The sequence below is a fragment of the Macrosteles quadrilineatus genome, unplaced genomic scaffold, assembly GCF_028750875.1.
Source record: "Macrosteles quadrilineatus isolate MER2022 unplaced genomic scaffold, UCM_ALF_1.0 Scaffold_9__3_contigs__length_116548681, whole genome shotgun sequence".
Lineage (NCBI taxonomy): Eukaryota > Metazoa > Arthropoda > Insecta > Hemiptera > Cicadellidae > Macrosteles > Macrosteles quadrilineatus.
Genome location: NW_026542602.1, coordinates 12,247,449 through 12,270,871, shown reverse-complemented (window position 1 = coordinate 12,270,871; position 23,423 = coordinate 12,247,449). Strand labels below are relative to the sequence as shown.

Sequence of the window (23,423 nt, the reverse complement as noted above, 5' to 3'; positions counted from 1 at the left end):
TACACAATCACAGTGCGCATTGAAAAATGTATACCGATTAGCAGCTTTTTTGGAGCCAATGAGGAGTGGTGGGGGTAGCGATGGGTATAAATACGAAGAGCAAACCTTGACAATGCATGAGTATTACTCTAGACTCCAAGCTAGCAACAACGACGAACTAAATAAATCATGAGTTCACATTTCCTACAAACGTTTGTTGATCAATTCAACGCACAGTCCAAATCAAACTGTTTACTTACTAAAAAGTGTTCAGAACTAAAAGAAAACAAACATTATACAATTCACAATATCAAGAAGATTGACACTTCCATCGGGGATGCCATCGTGGTTTCTTTAAGTGATGCACCATTTACTTCGGGGGATGAACCGAAGTTTCAAGTATTTCTACCTAAACGATTTGTACATCTACTACAAAATGAAGATCTGAGAAGCATCGAACCCGGATCCCTGTACCTGGTGTCTCGTGGGTCAAGCGGAAACAACTCTACAGAATTATCTCTTCACATGTCACAACGTCCTTAGATTTAAGTTCTGTTTGTAGAATGTACTTTTGTAAAAGATTTAATAAATAAATAAAGAGTAAAAAAACAGCATATCGGTATTTGTTTTGATACCGATATGCTGTTTTTTTTTAACAAATTTGGATGACCTTGAACTTTACAACATAAAAGGGGGGTGTAACATCGGTCGCTCATCAGTCTGAAGTAGAACCAGCTAAAGGAAACCCATCATGAACAACGAATTGTATCGAGTTTTAACACATCCTGCACTAGGGTTGGTGAGTTGGAATTTAGAAGCTGTACTGAAGTTCGAAAGAATAATCAAAAACATTATTGAAATCCAGAGAAAAATAGATAGACATGGTTTGTCAGCAAAAACAAAGTCCAAATATGGTGAGCATTATAAGGAATGTCCATGGTCAAACGATGATGCAACTTGTGGTCCCGATACTTGTGTTTGTTGTAGCATTGGCTTAAACAGAAGTAACATCACACGTTTACTTAATGAGCTAGCTTTGGTTCTCAAACCATATGAAACCAGATCATCTGAATAACAAAAAAATATCTCTAGGTTTAAATTTTCAAATTTAAATCTGCAAACATCACTACACCTAAGTTTGTTACAATCACATAAAAGGGTTGCCACAGTATTCCAGCGTTCAGTTTGCACACTCTAAGGTTCACGATAACACGATGGGTACCAACGTGAGTGCTTGGAGTTTAATCTCGCAAGAACCTCGATTTCCTCACGGAGTGTTATCCGATAGTTTTGTGCAACGTTTCGACACGTTTATGGACTGGGAACTTCTTTCTTTGCACTACATTTTCACTATAGAAATGTTGAGGATGTACTTTCACAGGGTGAATTGGTTTCACGTTTTAAAAAGACAACGGTTCTCAGAAGAAATACTCGTAGAGATGATTCCTACTTTCAACAACTGCTGTTGGAAGGAAATTTGTAAATATCAAAACCTTTCTGAAAGTTTTATCGAAAACTACAAAGATCATTTAGATTGGAATTTAATATTTGAACATCAACAAACGAGGGGGATATTCTTAAAGGAGCATGGACAATATTTACCATTTATGAACTTTAGTGATTACAACGGGTCTGACTACGACGAGGAGTGCTCTACCCCACCGCTACAATCAGAAGTCTACACCATTACACCTAATCTTTGCAACGAGACTAAACACAATCAATCTACTCCTTCAGTACGAAATAACTCCATAAATTTACGACCTGACCACAAGTCAAAACAGGAGCATTCTACACCACCATCATCGGGAACCCTCTTCATTACACCTCACCTTCATTTGATTTGTATCTTAGGTTTAGTTTTTGCAAATGTAATAATTTAGCGTAGTCAAAATAATGTTTATTGTAAATATGTTTATCTAAATGTTTGAAATAAATATGGGAAAAATAAAAGCTAGATCGTATCGGTATTTTGTTTCAATACCGATATGTTGTTTTTTAAAATTTACTTTGGATGACCTTGAACATTGCAACGTCTGCTGTAATCAACCAATCAGAAGCTGGTTTTCATTCCACGAAAATAAGGTACCTACCGCATAAAAGGACGATGCGAGACCTACTACTATCCACTTTACTCTCATCGGAGCTCGAAGTAACATGTCGTGGTGTATAAAACATCCTGAATATTCAAAAGAAAATGATAGGATCAACTCGTACATACACGCCCGAACGAGAAGTTTTGTTAGCGAATGTAGAATCGAACTCGCTGAAGCAGGATTCTTCTACGCAGGAAAAAAGGACCAAACGATTTGTTTTTACTGCGGTGGTGGACTACACCATTGGCAAGATATCGATGATCCTTGGGAAGAACACGCGAAATGGTTTCCCAAGTGTCCGTTCGTATTGGTACACAAAGGACAAGATTTCGTCAACGAAATGAGATCCAGAACCGAAAGAAACGCCCTACAAAAGAAAAGGATTCCAACAAACAACATTGCTGTACCCCCACCGATAGAAGAATCAAACATCGAGTGTATAATATGCATGAACAAAAATCGTAATCTACTCTTCTTGCCATGCAAACACTGTTTCGCTTGTGACATATGCGGATGGAGATTCGATAACTGTTGTTACTGTAGAGCTCCTATAATTTCTATGATCCAAGTGTTTTTAGTTTAGATCTGTATTAGGTTTAAGTTTTTAAAACAGCTATATTCCTTATATTGTGTGTATTTTAAATTTTCAATAAAGAATTAACAAAAATCAGCATATCGGTATTCATCCCACTACCGATATGCTGATTTTTTTTAAACCCAAACAACGACCTTGAAAATATCGATCCACCCTAGCTCTGACACGCCACCATGACATAACCCACTACACCATGTCCTAGGTCACGTGCTAGGTCATAAACCGATGCTTATATAATATCATACAGTGTAAAAAGATTCATGTTCAGCAATGAAGTGATAGATATATTAGAAAGACTAGAAGACGGTGAAAGAAGCCTTACCTAACATTTGAACATATTTAACAGTGAAATTAGTTAAATTGAATAGTTTTCTGTACTACAACTAGCAATAAAAAAACATTCAAACAGTTTCACAAAAGGACAAACGATAAACAGAAATACGTTGGATTACAATACAACCAAGAGTAATGAGAGTTAACATTTGCTTTAAATAAATAGTAAATTATAGGGTAAAGAGTGGGAAATTTGTTTTTATATAGCTTGATCGTTTGTACGTCTAACATTAAGCAATGTACAATATACCAAATGTTTGTTATTTTAAAAATCATTCAAAAACATAACGATTTGGATGAATAAACAAGTCTTAGAAATATAAGGTACTATGTTGCAAATGTGGCACATGGTTGTAATTAGTGGAACAATGCTCTGCCCGCATGTACCGCCAACTGTTCACGAAGAAGTAGAAACACTGTGTACATTACTTTTCCATACCAGTTAAATAGCTGATACACCTTGCAGGATTAAAGTGATATTTTAGTTTAGTTCTGAATTTATGTTTATAATGGTGACATAATAAAATAGTGGTTTTTAATAAGTTTTCTCACAGAAACATTGCAAACCAAAATCCAAACACTTTTCGTAATATGTACATAATAACAAACTTTTCACTTGACGATCTTATAAAATGCAAAGACAAAAGTGGAAATATTTCAATTGCGAATGTTTGCTGTATACCAGATAGCAATCATAAACAGCATAAAAGAATGTGTATGATGGGTCTCTCATTAGTCTGTAGTGGAACTAGCTAAAGACAACATCTCATTAACAACAAATTATATCGCAAACATTGCAAAGGTAACATGTACAAATAGTTATCTCCAACAGTTTTATGTCGTATATATAGCTAATTTCTCAAATTTAACAAAATTCCTACTATGTTTCCAATAAAAGAAGCAAACTTTGAGTGTATAATATGCATGGACAAAAAATCGTAATTTACTCTTCTTACCAATGCAAACACTGTTTCGCTTGCGACATGTGTGGATGACAATTTGACAACTGTTGTTACTGTAGTAGACCTAACTCTATGATCCAAATGTTTAGTTTAGCTTAGATCTGTATTAGGTTTAAGTTTGAAAACAATTATATTCCTCGTATGTCAATTTTGATTTTTCAATAAAGAATTTAAAAATCAGCATATCGGTACTTATCCCTTTACCGATATGCTGTTTTTTTTTAAACCACAACAATAACCTTGAAAATATCGATCCACCTAACTTTCACACCTCAGCATGTCGTCATCATGACGTCACCATACCGTAACCCACCACACCACGTGCTAGGTCACGCACCATTACCACCAGATGCTTAACCGTCAATTAAGCACCACATGGCTCTTGTGACGTCACTCCTCAGCAGCCCTATGTATCCACTACTTGTATACATCTTGTTCATTTATTGGTATATTAACACAAACTAGCAATTTTCAAAAATGTATGTACATTATCTACAATAATCCGTTAATATAATCATCACGATGTTCATTTTACTATTTTACTCAACATAGATCGGGGTTTTATTCCATAAATAGAACAACCACGTAATAAGAATAGGCCTAAATTCGTTTATCCACCCACCTTTATTCTGGTATTGTCCCATATTAATCTGAAGGTCACAAAATTAATCATGGGTAATATACCAAGGATAAAAAGAAGTTGTTATTCTAAATAAAAAGAGTTTTTTTTATTATATAAACCCCCCAAGTTACAGATCAATTCGTAATATTTCCAAAAAATCAACAAGAAAAATCCACTTTTATGACTCTGTGGCGATAAACGCAAACCCTAAATATTGTAAACCGAAACGAAAATAAAAATAAACCGGCATTACGGCAGATACAAATAATGATGCAGTAAAGTATAACAAGAGTTATTATATTTACAACATCGACTGGGTCAGCAATTCCCTCGGCACAAAGCCAAATGTCTTCCAATTTGTGGAGCCTAACGTCCGTCCAGGACAACAAAACTGTCATATGTGATATTTTTATAAAATTAACTTGTAATGCTTTTCAAAGTCTTCATCAGCATCGTACGTATTCTATTAAATTACTATGTTATTATATTATGTTATTATTAAATCATTAAGTCAAAGCATAATACACTAATAACAGCATAAAACACATGTCATCAGTACAAGAGCTTTCTATAAAATCACATTCTAAGTTTGCAAAAAGATGGTTTAAATTGCATTTAAGTTCAATCAAAATTGTTTTCAATATACTAAAGATTTTAATTTTAACTGATTAATTATATAAAGCATGTAATGTCTTGTTGTGGAGTTTTTTTTTTTTTTTACTTACATATATCTGACTTGTTGCATACGTTATACGAAAAAATATTCTGGTGACTATATTAGCAATAAGGTTTAGATAATGATGAATAACTTACCATTTACAAAAATATCAAGTATCTGTATGACTAATTATCCGTGTGGTACAATATACAGGGTGTTTCCAAATTTTCTGGACATATTTTCTGGGCTTGTTCCTTGGTTAAGACAAACATAAAATGCCGTATAAGTATGGGTCTAAAATAGATTTCTGTTTGTCGGTCCGTTTGTGATTTTTAAGAATTATCTCTAGGACATTTTTCGAGATAGAAATTTCAAAATTAGTACAAATGTCTATTTTAGTAGGTAAAAAGAGCTTAGAATGTTTCTTTCCAATATATCAACCCGCTTCAATATGGCGGCCATTTAAAATCTTTAACGCAAAATTTCATGAAACCCGTAAATATTAATAGATTTGTACTTTGGATGAAAAAGATACAGAATTTAAATACAAATAAAATGAGAACTTTCTTGTTAAAATAGGATGACAATCTATATGTATTGAATTGATATGAAAAAGCTTAAGGTACTAGAAATCTTATTCACTAAATATTTGGTAAGTAACCGGTCTTATTAAAGCATATGTAATTTTGCATAGCCAAACACTACAAAATTAAAATTTCATAAAATTACTTCCGTATGTCCTTTCAACGAAGATGTAGTTTAAGTTATCTAAATGTTAGTTTCTTCGTGTGAGGATGTCTGTGTATATCCTCCACTTAGACAACTTAATTATGTAATCCGATGCTGCGGTTGGCGTATAACATCGGTAGATATTTACTAATTATCTGCTACATTACACCGTTACTGTATCAAAACCCTTTACGTTGGTATCTAGTGAACCCCTACCATATGTAGATGACACATGTTGTACAAGGTATTTTTTGGTTAAAACTTAATGAGGTAGTGGGAGATAGGTGTAAATTAGATAAAGGAAAATGTAATACATTTTTTATACATGTAAAACATTCCTGGCTAGTTTTACGACACGTATTGGTACATTTTCTTTCCAGGGCCTATTTGGATCTGTTTAACATAAACTAGGTCATAATGTTCATAAACTACCGTCAAACCCGTCAGGATAATTCTGATAACGTTGCTTTTAAACCATATCTACCGAGCATTGTATGGTAAATTCAAATTAGTTAATATTTTAATGCTCATCTCATAGAGATAGGTGACCTTTTATACAAAGGAACTCCCCTTCTTCTCTAACGTATCCAAACCATGGCAAAATCAACTTCCAGTTGATATAATTTTTAATATATTAACGAAACTGTCATAAGTTTCAATAAATAGTGAAACTAACTATGTTGTAAGACATTAAACACATTTATAAAATTGTTCTTTTTTCTTGAGGTTTCAGTCTCAAGGATTAGGGTCAATAAGCAGTGTATTTCATAAGCATAGACATAAATAAGACAATATATATTTTACAATGTTCTGTTTATAGGTAGGCGAGTTTCACTATTTTAGAACCAAACCCTGCTATTTATCAATATTTATCAACTGTTGTTTAGATGTGTGTTTTTATATTTCCTGCACACCAACGTGGCTTCTGCTTCGCCATTCTACAAGACGTCACCACGTGTGATACTAGAATGTCAATCAGCTGACATCCACATGCAACTGCGTTTGTGTTCAAAAATATGTTTTGCACTACGCACAGGTTGAGAAATGGAGGTGTTGACGAAATTCCAACTAGATATCAAACATCAAACCTTACTGTAAGATTAAGTTTGAAGTCAAACAGGTATGGGTCAGGTGTATTTACTGGAGGTTAAAATCAGAATTGACTGTTGATCGGTCTTTTGGGTCAGTAGACTCAACGTATGGCGCATATATAGTTAATAATTTTTGTATGACTAATTTTCTTACAGTTTGTCTACATAACACATGTAAAGTAGAGCTTCAATTACTTACCCAACTTCGATAAATGTATGTGAGATGTAGCTTTTACGACAATACATATCATTTACGGCATTAATGCCATTTAATTGATAGTTTTAATCTGTTTACAGTGAATTAACAGTGATTGTGCAACAGTATTCAGGTTTTAACCCTTCATTATTCTTGCTGCTGTGAAGCCATTTGATGTTTGTTCGTCAATATAAGCGCAAACAATCAACGACAATGTGTCAGTATGGTCGAATCTTTAGAAATATATGTTTAATGTGTCTGAAATAGTAGATGAAAATAGGCTATACTCATGTATTTTAATAGGTTCTTATTGGTATATCGTTTGTATATTGTGCATGCTTTCTATTGTTTGTTCTTGAGAGTGTTTACATTATTTATCTGTTTAAATTGCGATTTGCATTTTTCTTGCTTTGAGAAGGTTTAATATATCTGTTGCACTTATTTTTATATTGGGAAATTTTGATTTAAATCTCATTGAAATCTTAAGTTTCATAAGATCGGATTTATATCGGACCTCCTTCTTCCCACTAACTGTCAAATACTACTTGGCAGAATACAAGCATGTAAGAGATCAAACGTTAATAGCAATCATTGGTTAAGGGTTGGCAGTATTGTAATACAGAATATTCATTTAGGCCGTATAGTCTTATAACTTTGACTTAACCCCAATTGATTATTTTCAAACGCTTATCACAATATCACAGTACTCATCGCTAAAGACACCTTATAACATTATGACCTCTCATAATTGTATTTATAACCGAAGATAGTTTCTTAAATAGCTGTTTAATCAGTTAAAAGAATGTAATATTAAACAATTACATTTGCTCCTGGGCTGAGCACTGGCGTGCAGGCTTGTATGCTCTGCCTCACGCAACCTGTCAGGGCTTTTAGCTATATTTGTCACTCCAAGTACTAATCTAGTTCAAACATTTGCCACATGCTGAACTTTATATTTATAAATTGCACAATTTTTTTAAAATTTTAAAACCTATGTTAGTGGCTATATGTGATATAATGTCACTCTATTAAAACTTGGAATACTTTTCTCTTCGACGCAAAACATATTTGGGGTTATACATCTTTAGATAATGATTAAAATTAATTTATACGAAACAATAAGTATAGTGTACAGAGTTAAATTTGAAGAACTAAAACGAATTAATTAATGCACGATACACGTTTATCAATCCAATTGTTGCGTACAAAGATTATTTTAAAATAAATTAAAATACACGATTGTCAAGTATACTAATCCTTAAATAGAATTGATAGGTCTACGTTCAGTTTACAATAAATTGGTTGTAACACTGAACGTAGTGTTTTGACCCATAAAATATATATAATATTCCGTATATCAACAAATACCACCAATTGAGATGGGGACGCCATTTTAGGGTGCAATTCCAACAGAAATACCATTGAAGAATGAAGAGAAGTGTCTTGTATAACTTTGTTACTGTCTAAGACCAGTTCTTTTTACTAAGTCAGTCTAAGTCTAGTCAGTCTAAGACTAAGTCAGTCATTTATGAAGGGTAGCTGGGTAAACCACCAAAAAGCGACAATTTTTCTAAGGGTCGAACCAACGACCTTTTCATTCCCAGTCTACTTAGCTATATGTGAGTGATACTCTTGTTATCTAATATCACAAAAATACAAATCTATCCATAGGGTTATCTTGTAGTGGCTCACTCGGAGATTTACATGTAGCTATCATGCCGACAGAGAATGTTTTACAGGTCTCAATTCAGCCTGTAAGTGAAGGCAGGTAACAGCTTGCCAGGTGATTTAACAGGACTCCGACCCCGCCTTGTACAACCTGGCGTAGTTGTAACATTGCTGGGCCAATCTGCTAAACCTTTACCTAACGTTACCGGGGAAATTATTATCATTGACTATTGGAAAGGTATTATGTATTCAAGTGTTTGTGGAAAGGGAATCACCACATACAGCAATATTAAATGATAACACAAAACAATTTCATACTTAACTACAATCATGAACATAAATAATTTATAAATAAAAATACTTTTTAAAAATGCCACGTTTTTAAACGCACTAAAAAGTATAAAATAATTTATAAAATGTTGAGAAAATAAATACTTGTAAGATTTAAAACGAAAAACGTGGGGCGCATGCTGATTTACAATTAACTTCACCTATTGAACTATTATGATCTATTGCATGCGCCCCACGTTTTTCGTTTTAAATCTTACAAGTATTTATTCTCTCAACATTTTATAAATTATTTTATACTTTTTAGTGCGTTTAAAAACGTGGCATTTTTAAAAAGTATTTTTATTTATAAATTATTATCTAGTTTTTAGTCTTTTATGTGTAAATATGTTAAATCTATTTTATATAGCCTCTTAATACATAACCAAAACCCAAAACCTTATTATCTGTAATCAGATGTTTTATCTTTACTTTGAAATGATTGTTTTATATTTTTAGAATATCTCGGGAGCAGAACCTGTACCTCTTAACCTCTGCTCTTCTAACTGTCAAATTTAAGTATTTACAGCTGACTTAAATTAAATGTAACTTAAACTTTTAAAATGTAAACATGTAAAATTTGGAAGCCAAAGAGGCGTAGCCCAAGTGAAATATGAAAATTAAATGATATAATATTGCATTGTCATCCATTTGTGAGCTATGTTTCAAGTTTCAAGTCTCTAGCTCATCGGGAACTTCGTTTAAAATTGATATCAAAATTTGTAGGAAAGCGAGCTAATAAAAACAAGCCCATGGGGCGTAGTCCAAGGGAAATATGAAAATTAAATGATATAATATTGCATTGTCATCCATCTATGAGCTATGTTTCAAATTTCAAGTCTCTAGCTCATCGGGAAGTGTCAAAATTTGCAAGAAAGCGATTTAATAAAAACAAGCCCATGGGGCGTAGCCCAAGGGAAATACGAAAATTAAATTGGTGGTTGTATTACAGGATCAATTACAATTACTCACAAGATTACAAGTATAAGATTTTAATTGATTATACTTGTTCTACGAGCATTTAGCTTTACGGCAATAAGCTGGACACAATCCATTATTTTTTAGAATAAGTCGTTTACATTACTTATACTATATTTTTGTAGTTTTTCAGTACGAACTTTAAATCTTAAAAAGTGTTAGCAATTTCATAACCAAGCTTAGAAAATAGTTAACTTCCTCGAGTTAATAATAGGTTGTTGTTAATATTGATTTGTAATAACTGTATCTACCCGATTTTCATCGATCCATAATAATACCTATCATCACACTTCTACTAATATAACTTACTAATAATCATTCTTAGATATAAACGATCATATAACTAACGTTTATAAAACATGTGCTTGAATAACCATTACTACAACTAAGTGATGATAAATCTAAAGATAAACAACGGCTAAGACCCTGCTCCATCCGCTACTAGCTGGATTAACTGGTAAACGATCGGGTAAAGCTCTTAACATTATACCCGCCCTAAATATTGGAAATTCAAATTTCACAGTTATAACCAAGCCTTTTAGAACATTATTGATTTTATATCTTTTCAAATAATAACAACGATGAAAATTATTGCTACAAAGTTTAGTTTTTAGATTTTTTTATTGCAATGAATATCGTATGATCGTTTGATTGTGACGAATAACAAAGGAAAGGTATGAATTATTTTACATTACCTACTAAAAAACTAGTTATTTACATTTTTTGGCTAAAAAAAATAAAAAGAACTGCTAGGCCAACTGTAATAATAATGACTGCTATTTCAACGAAATCTACAAAGCAAAATTACTCCACGTGTGACCTTATTGATACTAGAACGAAATCTTTTTCCAATAGCGAATAACTTTAACATCTGCAAAGTATTAAACAGAAACTAAGATACCTCTTCTGAAATATAAATAACGCATTGACATTACGAGCATTAATAGTAGTAATGTACCATGTATTATGTGGCAATTGCACGCTAGTACAATTATCATTATTGATTTCATGTCGTAATTTAAGAACAATTAATCGTTATCTGCAGCGAAAACGGATATTTTCAATGCATGCGTCGACGGGAAAATTTTTTTAGTTCCTTGAGCAAAAAATGATCACCTGGAGTCGAGAATATCAGCTGTACATTTGTCTGATGTGAAATGTATCTACTGATGTTAGCGAGAAAAAAATATTCGCGATTGAAAAATTTTAATATCATCGTTATCAAAACGGGTTTCTGTTTAATAACGTGTCAAATTACAATGTTTCATTACAATTACATTGATAAGTACTCCCACTTGGACAAATTTGACGAATGTGAATTTATGATTGTGTTAGGGGAGTAATTCATGTTGCTAAGGGAACAGCTGATCGTAAAGGATAGCAAAACAAGACGGAAAAAGTGTTTTGAGGTAATTTTCAACCTAATATTCATAAGGATGATATATTTATAAGGGGAAATTAGTAACCTTATTAATACAGTTTTTAGTAAATCCCCAACACTGTTATTTCCAGAAGACAACTGCAGGGTAAACAAAAGGTAAATGTGGACACGTCCCTAACACACAACATATCACTGTGACACCTACACTACAACGTTACCACATTTGGCTGGCGAATCCCTGTTGACTCAAGCAGAGATACACTTCATTGTTGAGGTAAAAGATGCCAACAGATTGTAAAATCAGCTACACAATAATGTATAATCTTTTGGGACGTGTAACCGTGTGGAGTTTAAAAGATTGGTTAAATATTTTCTATATTCCTTGAGGTTTCAGGATAGACAAATGTGAAAATGTTGTACTGCTATAATGTGAATTTTAAAGCCTCATACAAATTAAAATACGATGGTATTAAGTGAAGATAAACTTTTAAAGATAAAAGTATTATGCTATACAAGAATGACAGGTATTTTTGTGGCTTAAAAATATACGACTATATTTCTTAGCTAAATCTGAGTTTCTAAAAGACTTCGGTTTACAGTTCAATTTAAAACGTGTATGATTTACGAAAACTATAATTTTTCAACTACAATATTACTAAGTCACGGTAACCAAAGAAAAGTTTATAAAACAGCAATATTTAATTCCAAACATTTTTCTATCACTATGAATTCCCTTACAGTTTCCAGCTACGATGGGCGGAAAATGGCTAAATATAAGTAGAGTAGACGTGTGCATAAAAACATCATATTAGTATTAATGGCCGCTATCAGCTCAGTAAAGTGATCTGGACGGACGTTACTGATGCATCCACGAATTGGAAGACATTTGGCTCGATGCCGAAGGAATTGCTGACCAAATGTTGGAACATATCAATGTTAACGTCATGTTGCATTCAACATGTCAAGTGACAGCTCAATGTCTACTACCTACTACCATTCCTCAGTTACTCTCCTACAAATAACACACATGGCAGCTGTGGAGGTACAATAGTAAAACCAAGACGTATTGTATTGTGGATGTGTGACAGCTTATTACTTCAATGTCTACATCAGCCTCTTTTACAAAGATGTATGTGACAAATTTCAATTGTGAAATAATGAAATGTGCGAACAGTGTACTTAATCCTCCTCATAGTGAACACGCATTTTATCCAATTACCAGCAGTATTGATCAATCGAACGAAATGTGGGATTTGTAATATATATAAACATTATAAACCCATGGATAAAAGGTATGTTCAAGATATTATCCTGTAGTGATTTGAAGTATTAAGTATATTTGAGTATACTTGATATAATCATGTAAGTCATCTTTAAAATCTTTGTCTACGATATAATATTCGATTGCGGCGTCAGTTGAAATAAGTTGCATCCAACCCACATTTATGTCATTCATTTTTCAATAAAACGATGCAGTAATTTTACCCTGTTGTTGCAGTTGACTCGATTCAGCTGCACTATATGAAATTACCTTCAAATCCCACCTACTGAGAGAATCATTTATGAGTCTGGGGCTCGTAGTTTCTCTGTATATTGTTTTACCTTTATTCAAATACAACTGAAATATAATACATGTATTGTGCTGGTAGAGACATTTAATTAAGAGCATTTTAGAGCCTTCCTATTGTAGGAATACATGTAATGTCATTGTATTTTGACTGAATTTTAAGCAAATTTTGATTTCTTATGTTACTGAATTCTAAAGTCTTTTAAACATTCTGAATAAGGAGAGGTTTGATCTTTAATTTGCTTTATAATTGTATTTTCTTTCCTGGCAAATGCATTCAAACACTATTTTTCGTCATACTACAGCAGCAACGATTTAGTACATGCGTTGCTGGCTAAGCAGCTCTTTTTAATCCCCAGGGAGTAAAATGCTTTTTAGTCACTAACAAACACTATCATAAGAGACGAAATGTGTGAATAATTATTAAACAGCTTCTTATTTCCATTAAAAAGGTGCTACTTTAGACCCGAAACGCATGCATAAACGGCAGTTTTTGTTACAGTATGATGAAAAATATAGTTCATCACACGGGCAAAAAGTGTCTTTTCACTTTTTTTTCAACTTCGGCTTCGCCCTAGTGACGAAATATACTATTCTTTCATAAAAAAAAACATTCAAACGTTATTTTTAAATAATTAACTTATCCTTTAGTAAAATACCACAAATTCATTTGTAAACTGCATACCAGTTAAAAACATAGCTGAGCAGTGATAAAAGTCATTAATCAGTTACTATTTATTTCTAAACATTTTACTTATCTGAACTTGATAATCGATTATATTTTTAGTGCAACAATGCAAAGATACCATCAAATATGTCTTAAAACCTGTTAAATTCATTGAACTTCAAATAATGACAATAAGGTATTCACCAGACCCAGCACCTAACTAGAAAATAAAAACGGTAATTTCTCATAGGAGAGCTTTCTACCAATTCTCCATCAACCATGTCGTAAATTACACACATCTCATTTCATATATTTCACACCGCAATGGAGTAGAAATTCTGAAGATTATGCGCCTAGTATAAACAAAACTATATGGTTCTATCGACTGAAAACACTTGTGAAAAAGAGGTCAACGGGGGAATTGAATACAGGAAAGCCTTGTTCAGGGTGATTTAGACGACGGGTTAGCCACGCCCAGCGTAAATCACCCACACAATACACCAACTCATCCCTCCCGGTTAGGGATGAAAAGTAACAGGATTAGCGGATAAGATAAATCCATGCGACCTCAGCCGTTGTACGGTTTGCGTTTCTAATTTTACCTTCCAGATATTTTCACTTGAGCGGACATTTATGTCGTGGAAAAACAATATATATTACACAAAATTGTCTGGGTATTCTACTGGTTGTACAGCTTGCTTCAAATTTGAAGTTTTTGTTTGATCAAAAGGTAAACAACAAACTCAGCAAGTGTCAACCCGCCACTCTACTGTAACGTATCGACTATGTTGGGCTTCCACCAAAGGTGATACCTCATAATAGAGAAGGTCATGAAAATATATTATACAGTATTTGACTTCGATATAACATGGTGACAGTCAAGAATATTTTTAGCAAAGGTTAGTACATTGAATGGCATTATAAATTCAATCTAATTTTTCAGGTAGATTTAAGGACATACTTTTGTTGTAACAATTTTATAAATACTAAAACAAATTGCTAAATAAATAAATAAATAAATGCAAAATGCTTACAAGAAAGCTTGAGCACATGTGGTTAACTAGGTTTAAAATGACATATGAAAATTACATAGATACTATTTCAGAGTTCATAGGATTTATCAATTTTTTTTTCAAATAACTAGTTAAGTTACCTCAAAATTAATTTCATTTAGAGCAATTTTTTTAAAACAGGTATACCCACACAGAATCGAAAACAAAACTAGTTTGCATATATATACAGTTCACGTTGACTATTTGAAAGTGAACTGTTGACTTGATCACAAAACATACACCAAGAATTAACAACTAGATTAATATAATGAAATGTTAATCGTTGGCGGAAAGGAATAGCAGCCCATAAGTTCTCATTAAAAAACTACATAAACCGATTTGAAGAATAATTACGAAAAAGAGCCATAACGTCGATGGGATACAATTTTACATGAAAACAATATTGAAAACTACATAGCACAAAACTTATATCTACATATTTTAAGAAAGATTTGTTAAAATATAATTTTCCCTAACCGAATTTCGGTCACGATCGACACCCCAATAAGGTGACAGTCTGGTCGGGATGGGAACCGGAGTTTTGCCAACGGGTGTCAGGTAGATGGGGGGGATACCTTCGGTGCGGAGAGATTTGCCAACGGTGGTGGTGGGAGAAAGAGTGTGACGGAGGGAGGGAGAGCGATTGTCAGGGTTGTCTACGCTTGGCAGTTGTGCGCTTGTCGCAGTGGGTTAGGTTAGGTTAGGTTAGGTTAGGTTAAAAATTCAAACCATTTCCTTTCACAGTCAGAGGTACATAACTCCATTACTTTGAACACAATCAGCATCCTGCCTGGTTTGTCCACCCCTAGCGGAAGCCACCCTCACGGTCACGTGTAATCTCTCTCTCTCCCCCTCCCCTCTCGCGCAACCCACAACCGTTGGCAAAACTCCGCAGTATGTGGAATTCATGGATGGGGACCCTTTCTACCTGATACCCGTTGGCAAAACTCCTACACTCGGTCGGGATCGGCGTAACGTCCCCAATTTGGAAGGGTTCCAACCCTCAGTCGATTTGCGCAGGAAACTGTGGCTATAAGACAAAGCTGACTGGAATCCATTATATTCCACTTCATTGCGAATTACTGAAATAATACTTAGCTTAATCTTTCCCTGCTAAGTCAGGGTTTATATAAACTGTCTCAATAATAGGATCAACCTAATTATGTGTACTTTTATTGTTTGATTTGAAATTTTTATTTATTTTGAAAAGATAAAGTTGTCAGAAAACTGACGATTATTATGGGGTTTTGTTACGAGAAATATATTACGATGTCAAAATAATGTTAATGGAGTTTGAGTTCTAGTATTTAACCACTGTTTACATCAGCCAGTGTTTTGAAACCATCACTTTTGTGGTTTCTACCATGATACTATGACTTAAGATCATAACTCCATAGTAAAAGGTTGTTTTAAAACTACTGGCTCAAATGCTTACACCGCAGCAAACGTGTTAGAACAATTAAATATTATTTTGTCTAATACTTCCCTTTCTAAGTTAACTAACTGCATTGATAGTTCTCTTTCAGATCGTAGGCAGAAAATCTGCAAAAACTTACCAATATTAAGAATGTACACAAAAAATCTATACAAAATAGATATTAGCATGATAAATCATTCATACCCTATTTTAAGCTATAATAATAGCTATTAAGTTTTTAAATCCAGAACAATAGGCCAAACAACTTATTTTATGGTACCGAACCCTCTCCCTAAACCAATCGCCCACAAACTAGAAAATCAAGCAGTTTTGATCAAAATTTAATCAAAATTGGAACTATTTACAACATTTGTTGTATTGCTAAGTGAGACCCACACAGACGGACATCGTTGGTCTTGCAACGTTCCCCTTATGTTTCTCATTAACTTTACACTACAAACAACAAACGATCAATGCTCCAACTCACCTGCATTTATCGACATGAAGTCCCCTTTAAGAAACATTGTTCTATCTCAACATTAATCCAATCACGATCTGAAACAAATTATTAAAATAATTATATTTAAGTAATTACTAAACACTTTTCACAGTTAATTATTGTTTGTATATTTTGTTTGTTGTATATTTTTAATATATTACTGGAAAACATTCTTTTTTCTGCAATCTTAAAGAGTTGTACCCATCTTAAAAGGCATTTATAAACGAGTGATCTTTCAATGTATATTTAATGTGTTATGGATTGACAGGTTAAAGGTGACCTCATGATAAAATTAAATTACACTGAAACTTAAATAATAAAAGCCAAAATAAATTGTAAATGAAACGTGAGTTTCGGTCCTCCAGTACTTATTTGTTAAACCCGCATTTTAAGAAGATACTGGCTGTGTTTTTTATGAAAATCGTTAATGCATGTTTTAAAGCAGTTTCATTCGAACATCACTGGAGTTATTGGAGATGGGTAGGAATAACATGCTTACAAAGTAATTGAAAAAACCAAGATTGGGATAGATTATGTAAGCCTCGTCATGTATTGTTCATAACTTATTATTCAAATCTATCTAAATAGGTATTAATCCATATTTTTTGTTAAAACAAAATTGTTCGCCGTCATGTAGAATACAGCATATATTTTAAAAGAAGGGAGGGCTTTGAACGTGTACAATGAAACAGTATTCAGTAAACAAGGTACGTGATCAAATGTTTAAAAAATAATAACATTGACTTGGGACACTAAAGTTGTACATATCTCATCCATAAAAATCACTGAAACTGGTGCTAGGTAGGAGGGAACAAATGTATTGAGCCTCATAAAGTCTCTTTTGGTTTACATTTACTGAGATATGATAGTGAGTTTTATTTTCCAAATAAGTTATCCTAACAGTTGGTCTTGACCAAAATTTTGTAAAGGAAGTGCATGAAATATCACAAGGCATTTTATCGATGGCTTTGTTATTCAATCCCTTCTAATCTAAAACTAGCTAGAGCTATAATGGGGTAACAGTTACCTCACAATTGTGTATCGACAGAAAAAGCTTTTGCTCCACATTTTCAAACTTCCAACACGGTTAAGCAAGAGGAAACGACGATGACTCAAAAGCAACTAGTTTCAGCGGTACAACGATAACAATTACTGTTAGTTAATTTGTCAACTTTATCACTACTGTGATTCAGATATTTAAGCAACTTGCATTGTTTTCCGTTTTATCACTATGAGTAATTCAACGATCTAATCAACAATGGTTAGTTAATTCTACAATACGCCTTACAAAGATATGTTTGTTTCGATGTGACCGTGTTGCATCATGTTCTGTGTTTGAGTTTCCAAGTATGATTAATAGGTTTTAACACAATCCGTTTTCCCCAAACTTTGAAGATAGTAAAGCCGCAAAATCTCACGGTAGATATCTTGATTACGTTAAAACGCCCCAATAACATAACTATTAACAACTCCTTGCGTCGTGACGTTTTTAGAGAAATTATTTATTACACGTGCATCAAAGCGTAACGATTACGTTTCTAGAAACATAATATCTATAAATGCAAAATACGTGTACACAACTAAATACTGTAACAACTTAAATCACGCTATGCTTTTGAAACTTCGTCACGTGACTCAATAAGTCAAACTGAACAAGAAGTCTGGTTTCAACATGAAGAAAACTAAGTCAGCAACATAAATCCCAGTTTGAACATAAATTCTGCAAAGTCGGGCCGAACTTTGGAAAGTAGGTTTAGCCTTCAGGCTACACAATGGTTCTAGTTTAGCACTAGAATAGTTCGCAAACAGGGCGGAAATTGAAGTCTATGAAATTAGAAAACTACATTTCGCTATTTCGCTTTTGCGTAAAGTTTTTTGTGTGAACAGAACATTACTTAAAATGTTAAAAGATTATAAAATACCAACACGGCAAAAATTCAATAGAGGTTTCATAGGCATTATATTCACGTACTCGAGATTACTATTTTGATGATAAACTTTAATAGATCTCCGGGCTCAATAAAACTTGTAAACATATTACTGTAACAATAAGTCTATATTGACTTTTTGTTCTGCAAACATTAACTAAATATATACAAAATATAGTTGTTACTTATGAAGACTATTGCGATTGATTATTGAACTTATGATAACTATCGGTGTAGCTTCTTTCTGCTAAGATTAGATTTTAAAACATTGTAAACTACAGCTAGTTTTTATGAGACAGTTAAATATAAAATAATATTTTTGGCGAAATACTTGGTAAGACGTTACATTCTTTTACATTCGAAATCGAAATCATTTGATTTTCTAGATCAAATGAAATAATTAAATTAGTACACAGTCAACGTTAGTACACAAAATAAAATATTTTACATTAAAATAAAATGTATGAAGAATCCGATGAAATTGTATACCATTCTCGACTTTATTTAAAACATTTTTATCTATGACTACTATTCGTAAATTCAATTACAATTATTTTTCACAAAGACAATCCTACTGTTTAGAACTCAACTTCAGAAAAGAGCTAAGATTAGCAATCGCAACACTTGTTAGGAATCCAACCGGTTTTCTATATAAGCCATTTCCAGTTTCCGCACAGATCTGCAAGCCCAACAGGCGAGCTTCATTCCTCATATAAGATAAGCTTTTCAGTTAACTTCCATTTTATCAACAAGGACTGGACTGAAAAAAAATACATTAATACAATTTCTTTACCTGTGGCAATAATTAATAAAGGCCGTGATAATAAAATAAGATATAATTTCAAACCAATTTCCACCGGTGGGAGATTATGGAAGATTATCAGTGTTAGCATAGATAAAAGGACCATCCATGGTCCATGGTCCATGGTGGTAATTCATGGTGTTAGTACCAAAATTATTAAAACTACATAAGGGTATTGTGACTGTATAATGTTTTGTGTTTGGGTTTTCTAAACTGTTGTTCTTTTTACGGCCAATTGTAACCAATCCTCCATCTAAAAAGTTTTTCAATAACTCTTGCTTAGCAAAATTTATCTTAAGTAACATTCCACTGAATTTTAGGAACTTCTTAGCCAAACTGAACATTTATCACTGTATACAAATTTCATATAATTATATGAAAATATTGTATTTATATGGCTTGGTTGTATATGTTTTAAACACAACTGCGCATTTTTTCAACTCAGTTGTATGGGTTTTCTTTAATTAAACTTTTATTCGTTTCTCCCTACCCAAATCATAGCAGATGGAAAATTTTAAATTCAAACTATTTAGTTAAAGGTTATAAATTATATTTTGCAGCCAATAGGAAATGTCCAAGTACATTTTTGTACTACAGTATTAAGAAAAGTAATTAGTTCCTTTAAAAATCTGTTGTAAAACTCGAAGTTTTACGCCACTGTTATGTACATTAATTATTGTACATTTTTCACACTCAACCTATTCGCCAGATTTAATTTACTCAATACTTACAGACAGTAATAAAAAAAATTATAAATAATAAGTCAACGGCGCTGCGAAAGTTATAAAACAATATAACATAAAATTTCAATACATTTTCAACCACATAAACTTATTTTTTTCAATTGTTTCTGATCGAATCCGTTTGGGATTCATGAGGATCGAGTCACCGTTGTATAGTGAAGCCAGTGCTCTAATTATATTGGAGGGTTGTACAAGAGTGCTTCAGATAATGTAAGCCCCTCCCAACTACCTGGCCACCCTACGATATCTTTTATTTCTTAATTACAACGTTACCTTAACCTGTTGTATAGTTTACAACTAACTGAACAAAAAAAATTTAAAAATGTTAACACATGTGTTTTTGTTCTATCATGGGTTCACATTTCCATTATGTTTACTTGACGAGTTGTTTCTGTTTGCAAACAGAATTATGACTTAACATACTTCCTCATTATTTATTTTTGCAATAAAAAAAGTGCGTTTCAACCTCTTTTTGAAGAAAATGGAATGAAATAAAATACAAACCCTTCTCAGACAATCACTGAATTGGCAAAGATCACCAAACTACATATTCTAGTGTCCAATCTGCGATCGTTTGTGCAGTCGTTGCTTTCAAATTGGCGCAGTTTATTTTTTGTTTCCTTTATAATTTATTTTATGGTTGTTTGCATTAAACCAGTACAATTGAAACTCGACAAAATTGATTTTAAATTATACATGACCATATCATGTGTTTGGGTAATTACGGAAAGTAAATGAAATAATCTTTTACGACTTAAACGGTAGATTAGTCAAGTGAAATAATGTAATAAAGGTTGAATAAGAATAGATTCAGATTAGCTACTACAGCAATCCGACGAAATAGACAGATTACCACAGGTTTTTAATGTATTTGCCCAGCTCCCATACCTGGAACTGCTAGAATTTAGATACTTTATTTAGTTTACATGGTCGTAGCTAAAAAGCAGCTAACTCTTAACAGTAAGAAAGAACGAAATAAGGCATCATCCCCAAATTGCACTCTTTCATCAACATTTCGGTAAAAAACGGTTATTTGCGTTACCATCTCAAAGAATTTGGTGATTAACCTGACAACATATAATTCGTGGAAATCTCTAATGTATTTCTTTTTATCGTATGGTATAAATATGTATAACTTAAACTTGTTTGTTAAAGAGGTATCACATTCTCTAAGCAGATTTACTTCAGCACTTGGCGGGTTTCGTTCATACAACCTTTCAAGTGATACTTTTGAAGACGTGTTGTGTGAACGTAACATGTATATTACAAAACAAACTATCTTACGAATGTAAAATTAGCAAATAAGCAGAATTGTTTGAGATTTTAGAGCTATTTTAATAACACAAATAAATATAAAAGCTACTTTTAAAATGTCAAAGAAAGCATTTGATACAAAAACTCCCACAAATTGTGTATAATTGCATTCTAAAATCAGCGTTATGTGGGTTAGATGTTTGCAAACAATTAAAAAACAGGATGCGGGTGTTGCATAATCACATTGCAACAACGGCAACTTATCAACAAAATATAATAGGATTTATCGCGATTAATATATATGTTTATTTGATAATTCAACATTTCGGTTTGGCCGTGAAAAATATCGAGCGTAGTTTAAATGAAAAAAAAAAACCACCATTATTGAAGAATATAATAAGATACCGCATTCGCAAATGAGTAATCTTTTTTCCATAATTACAGGGATGCGAAAATTGTAAATATAATATAACTAAAAACAGCAATTTTAAACAATTCTTAACCTAATGTAATATGTAACTCCGAAATTACACCAAAGGTAAATATAACGAAGTAAAGAATTGCAACCAACACATTAACTTTTTATTAAAGTCGTGTTGGAGATTAAGGAAAAGCTTACTCTTCGTTTCTAAGATTAATGGATACAGCAGAAATTTATAAAGCCAGATGCTCATCTCGAAAATCGTTTGCTGACTCTACGTAAACATCAACCACATTCTTATTACGAAGAATTATTAAGGGTTAAATTATATTCCAAGAAATTTCGTTAACACAATTTCGCGGTACCGTCTGTTGTATCAGCTATACTTGAGTAGGTAAATAAGATTATTTGTAATTTTTTTAAAAGTAAAAGAAAACATCCGGTTTGAAAAAAATCTTACAAACATCGCAACATCTGCTCTGACGCTCTGAACCTTTTGGACAATACTATTTTAGCTAATTCTAATGTTCGAGCTTAATAACATTACGGCCTCTACGTATCGACCAAAATAAATTTTTCAAAGGTACAAACTAACTTTTAGATCTAAATGAATATTCATCAAATATTAAAATATTACGTGTCAAGTAATCATTTACATTTTAGGATAATTGAAATTTACATAAAAATGGAAAACGAAATGAGATGTTAACAAATACATCAAACAAACCCTAACTTTCTAAAATAAATACAATCTATCTATAAGTCAAATACCATTTAATGACTCACTTATCACTGTATCTAAAAACTACTAGCTGTAAGAACTCAAGAATTGGTATGGAGGTTCCAATCAACCTCTAGGTGTGCAATAAGAAGCGTTTTCATGAAATATCACTGGGTTCTGCCCCAGTGGCTTAAAGCATAGATAAAAGGAGTATATCTATACTCCTTTTATCTATGCTTAAAGTTCCCATGGGTTTCTCATTCCGCCCTACGGAGAAAAGATTTTTGGAGAAAAAGACATTTTAACACATCAATACTTTTGAATCTGCACTATTAATTAGGGAAGAGTTGGTTATATTCTTTTTAGGTGAAATGATAATATTTGCCTTATTTTTTAGGATTGAAAAAGTGTTTTACTACATAATGTCAATGTCAACGGAACAATTGTTGGCTAATTAGTTAAACCTTTTATTTGAAGGGGTGGCACCTGCATTCTCCTATCACTTAATATCTATAATTAATTTGGTAGGCCTATCAGATTAAAACATTTAACTTTTAAATTGAAATTTTTGAGAGCGAAGCCACAACGGGTTTGCTGGTTCAAACATATTTATTATACAATACAACATACTGTATTACCTTTTTCTGTGCATTACGTTCATATGTTTTATGCTACAGAGTACCTACAGAATTATATGGAGGCTATTATACCACACCTATCTTAAAACGAATGTTATA

At 32.7% G+C, this 23,423-nt stretch overlaps 2 protein-coding genes across 3 annotated transcripts in view; one reads left to right on the top strand and one right to left on the bottom strand.

Annotated features, from left to right (window-relative positions):
• Positions 1–23,423, bottom strand: part of LOC129002290 (E3 ubiquitin-protein ligase RNF144A-like) — a 157,656-nt gene that overhangs the window by 114,103 nt on the left and 20,130 nt on the right. For both annotated transcript variants that reach the window (XM_054429975.1, XM_054429976.1), the window contains exon 2: positions 16,806–16,873. The gene's annotated coding sequence lies outside the window, so the exon portion shown is untranslated. The remainder of the gene's footprint in view (positions 1–16,805; positions 16,874–23,423) is intronic.
• LOC129003247 (baculoviral IAP repeat-containing protein 7-A-like) overlaps positions 2,137–23,423 on the top strand; it is a 44,759-nt gene continuing 23,472 nt past the window's right edge. The window contains exon 1 of the mRNA XM_054431540.1: positions 2,137–2,512. Within this exon, the coding sequence (XP_054287515.1) occupies positions 2,137–2,512 (376 nt within the window). The remainder of the gene's footprint in view (positions 2,513–23,423) is intronic.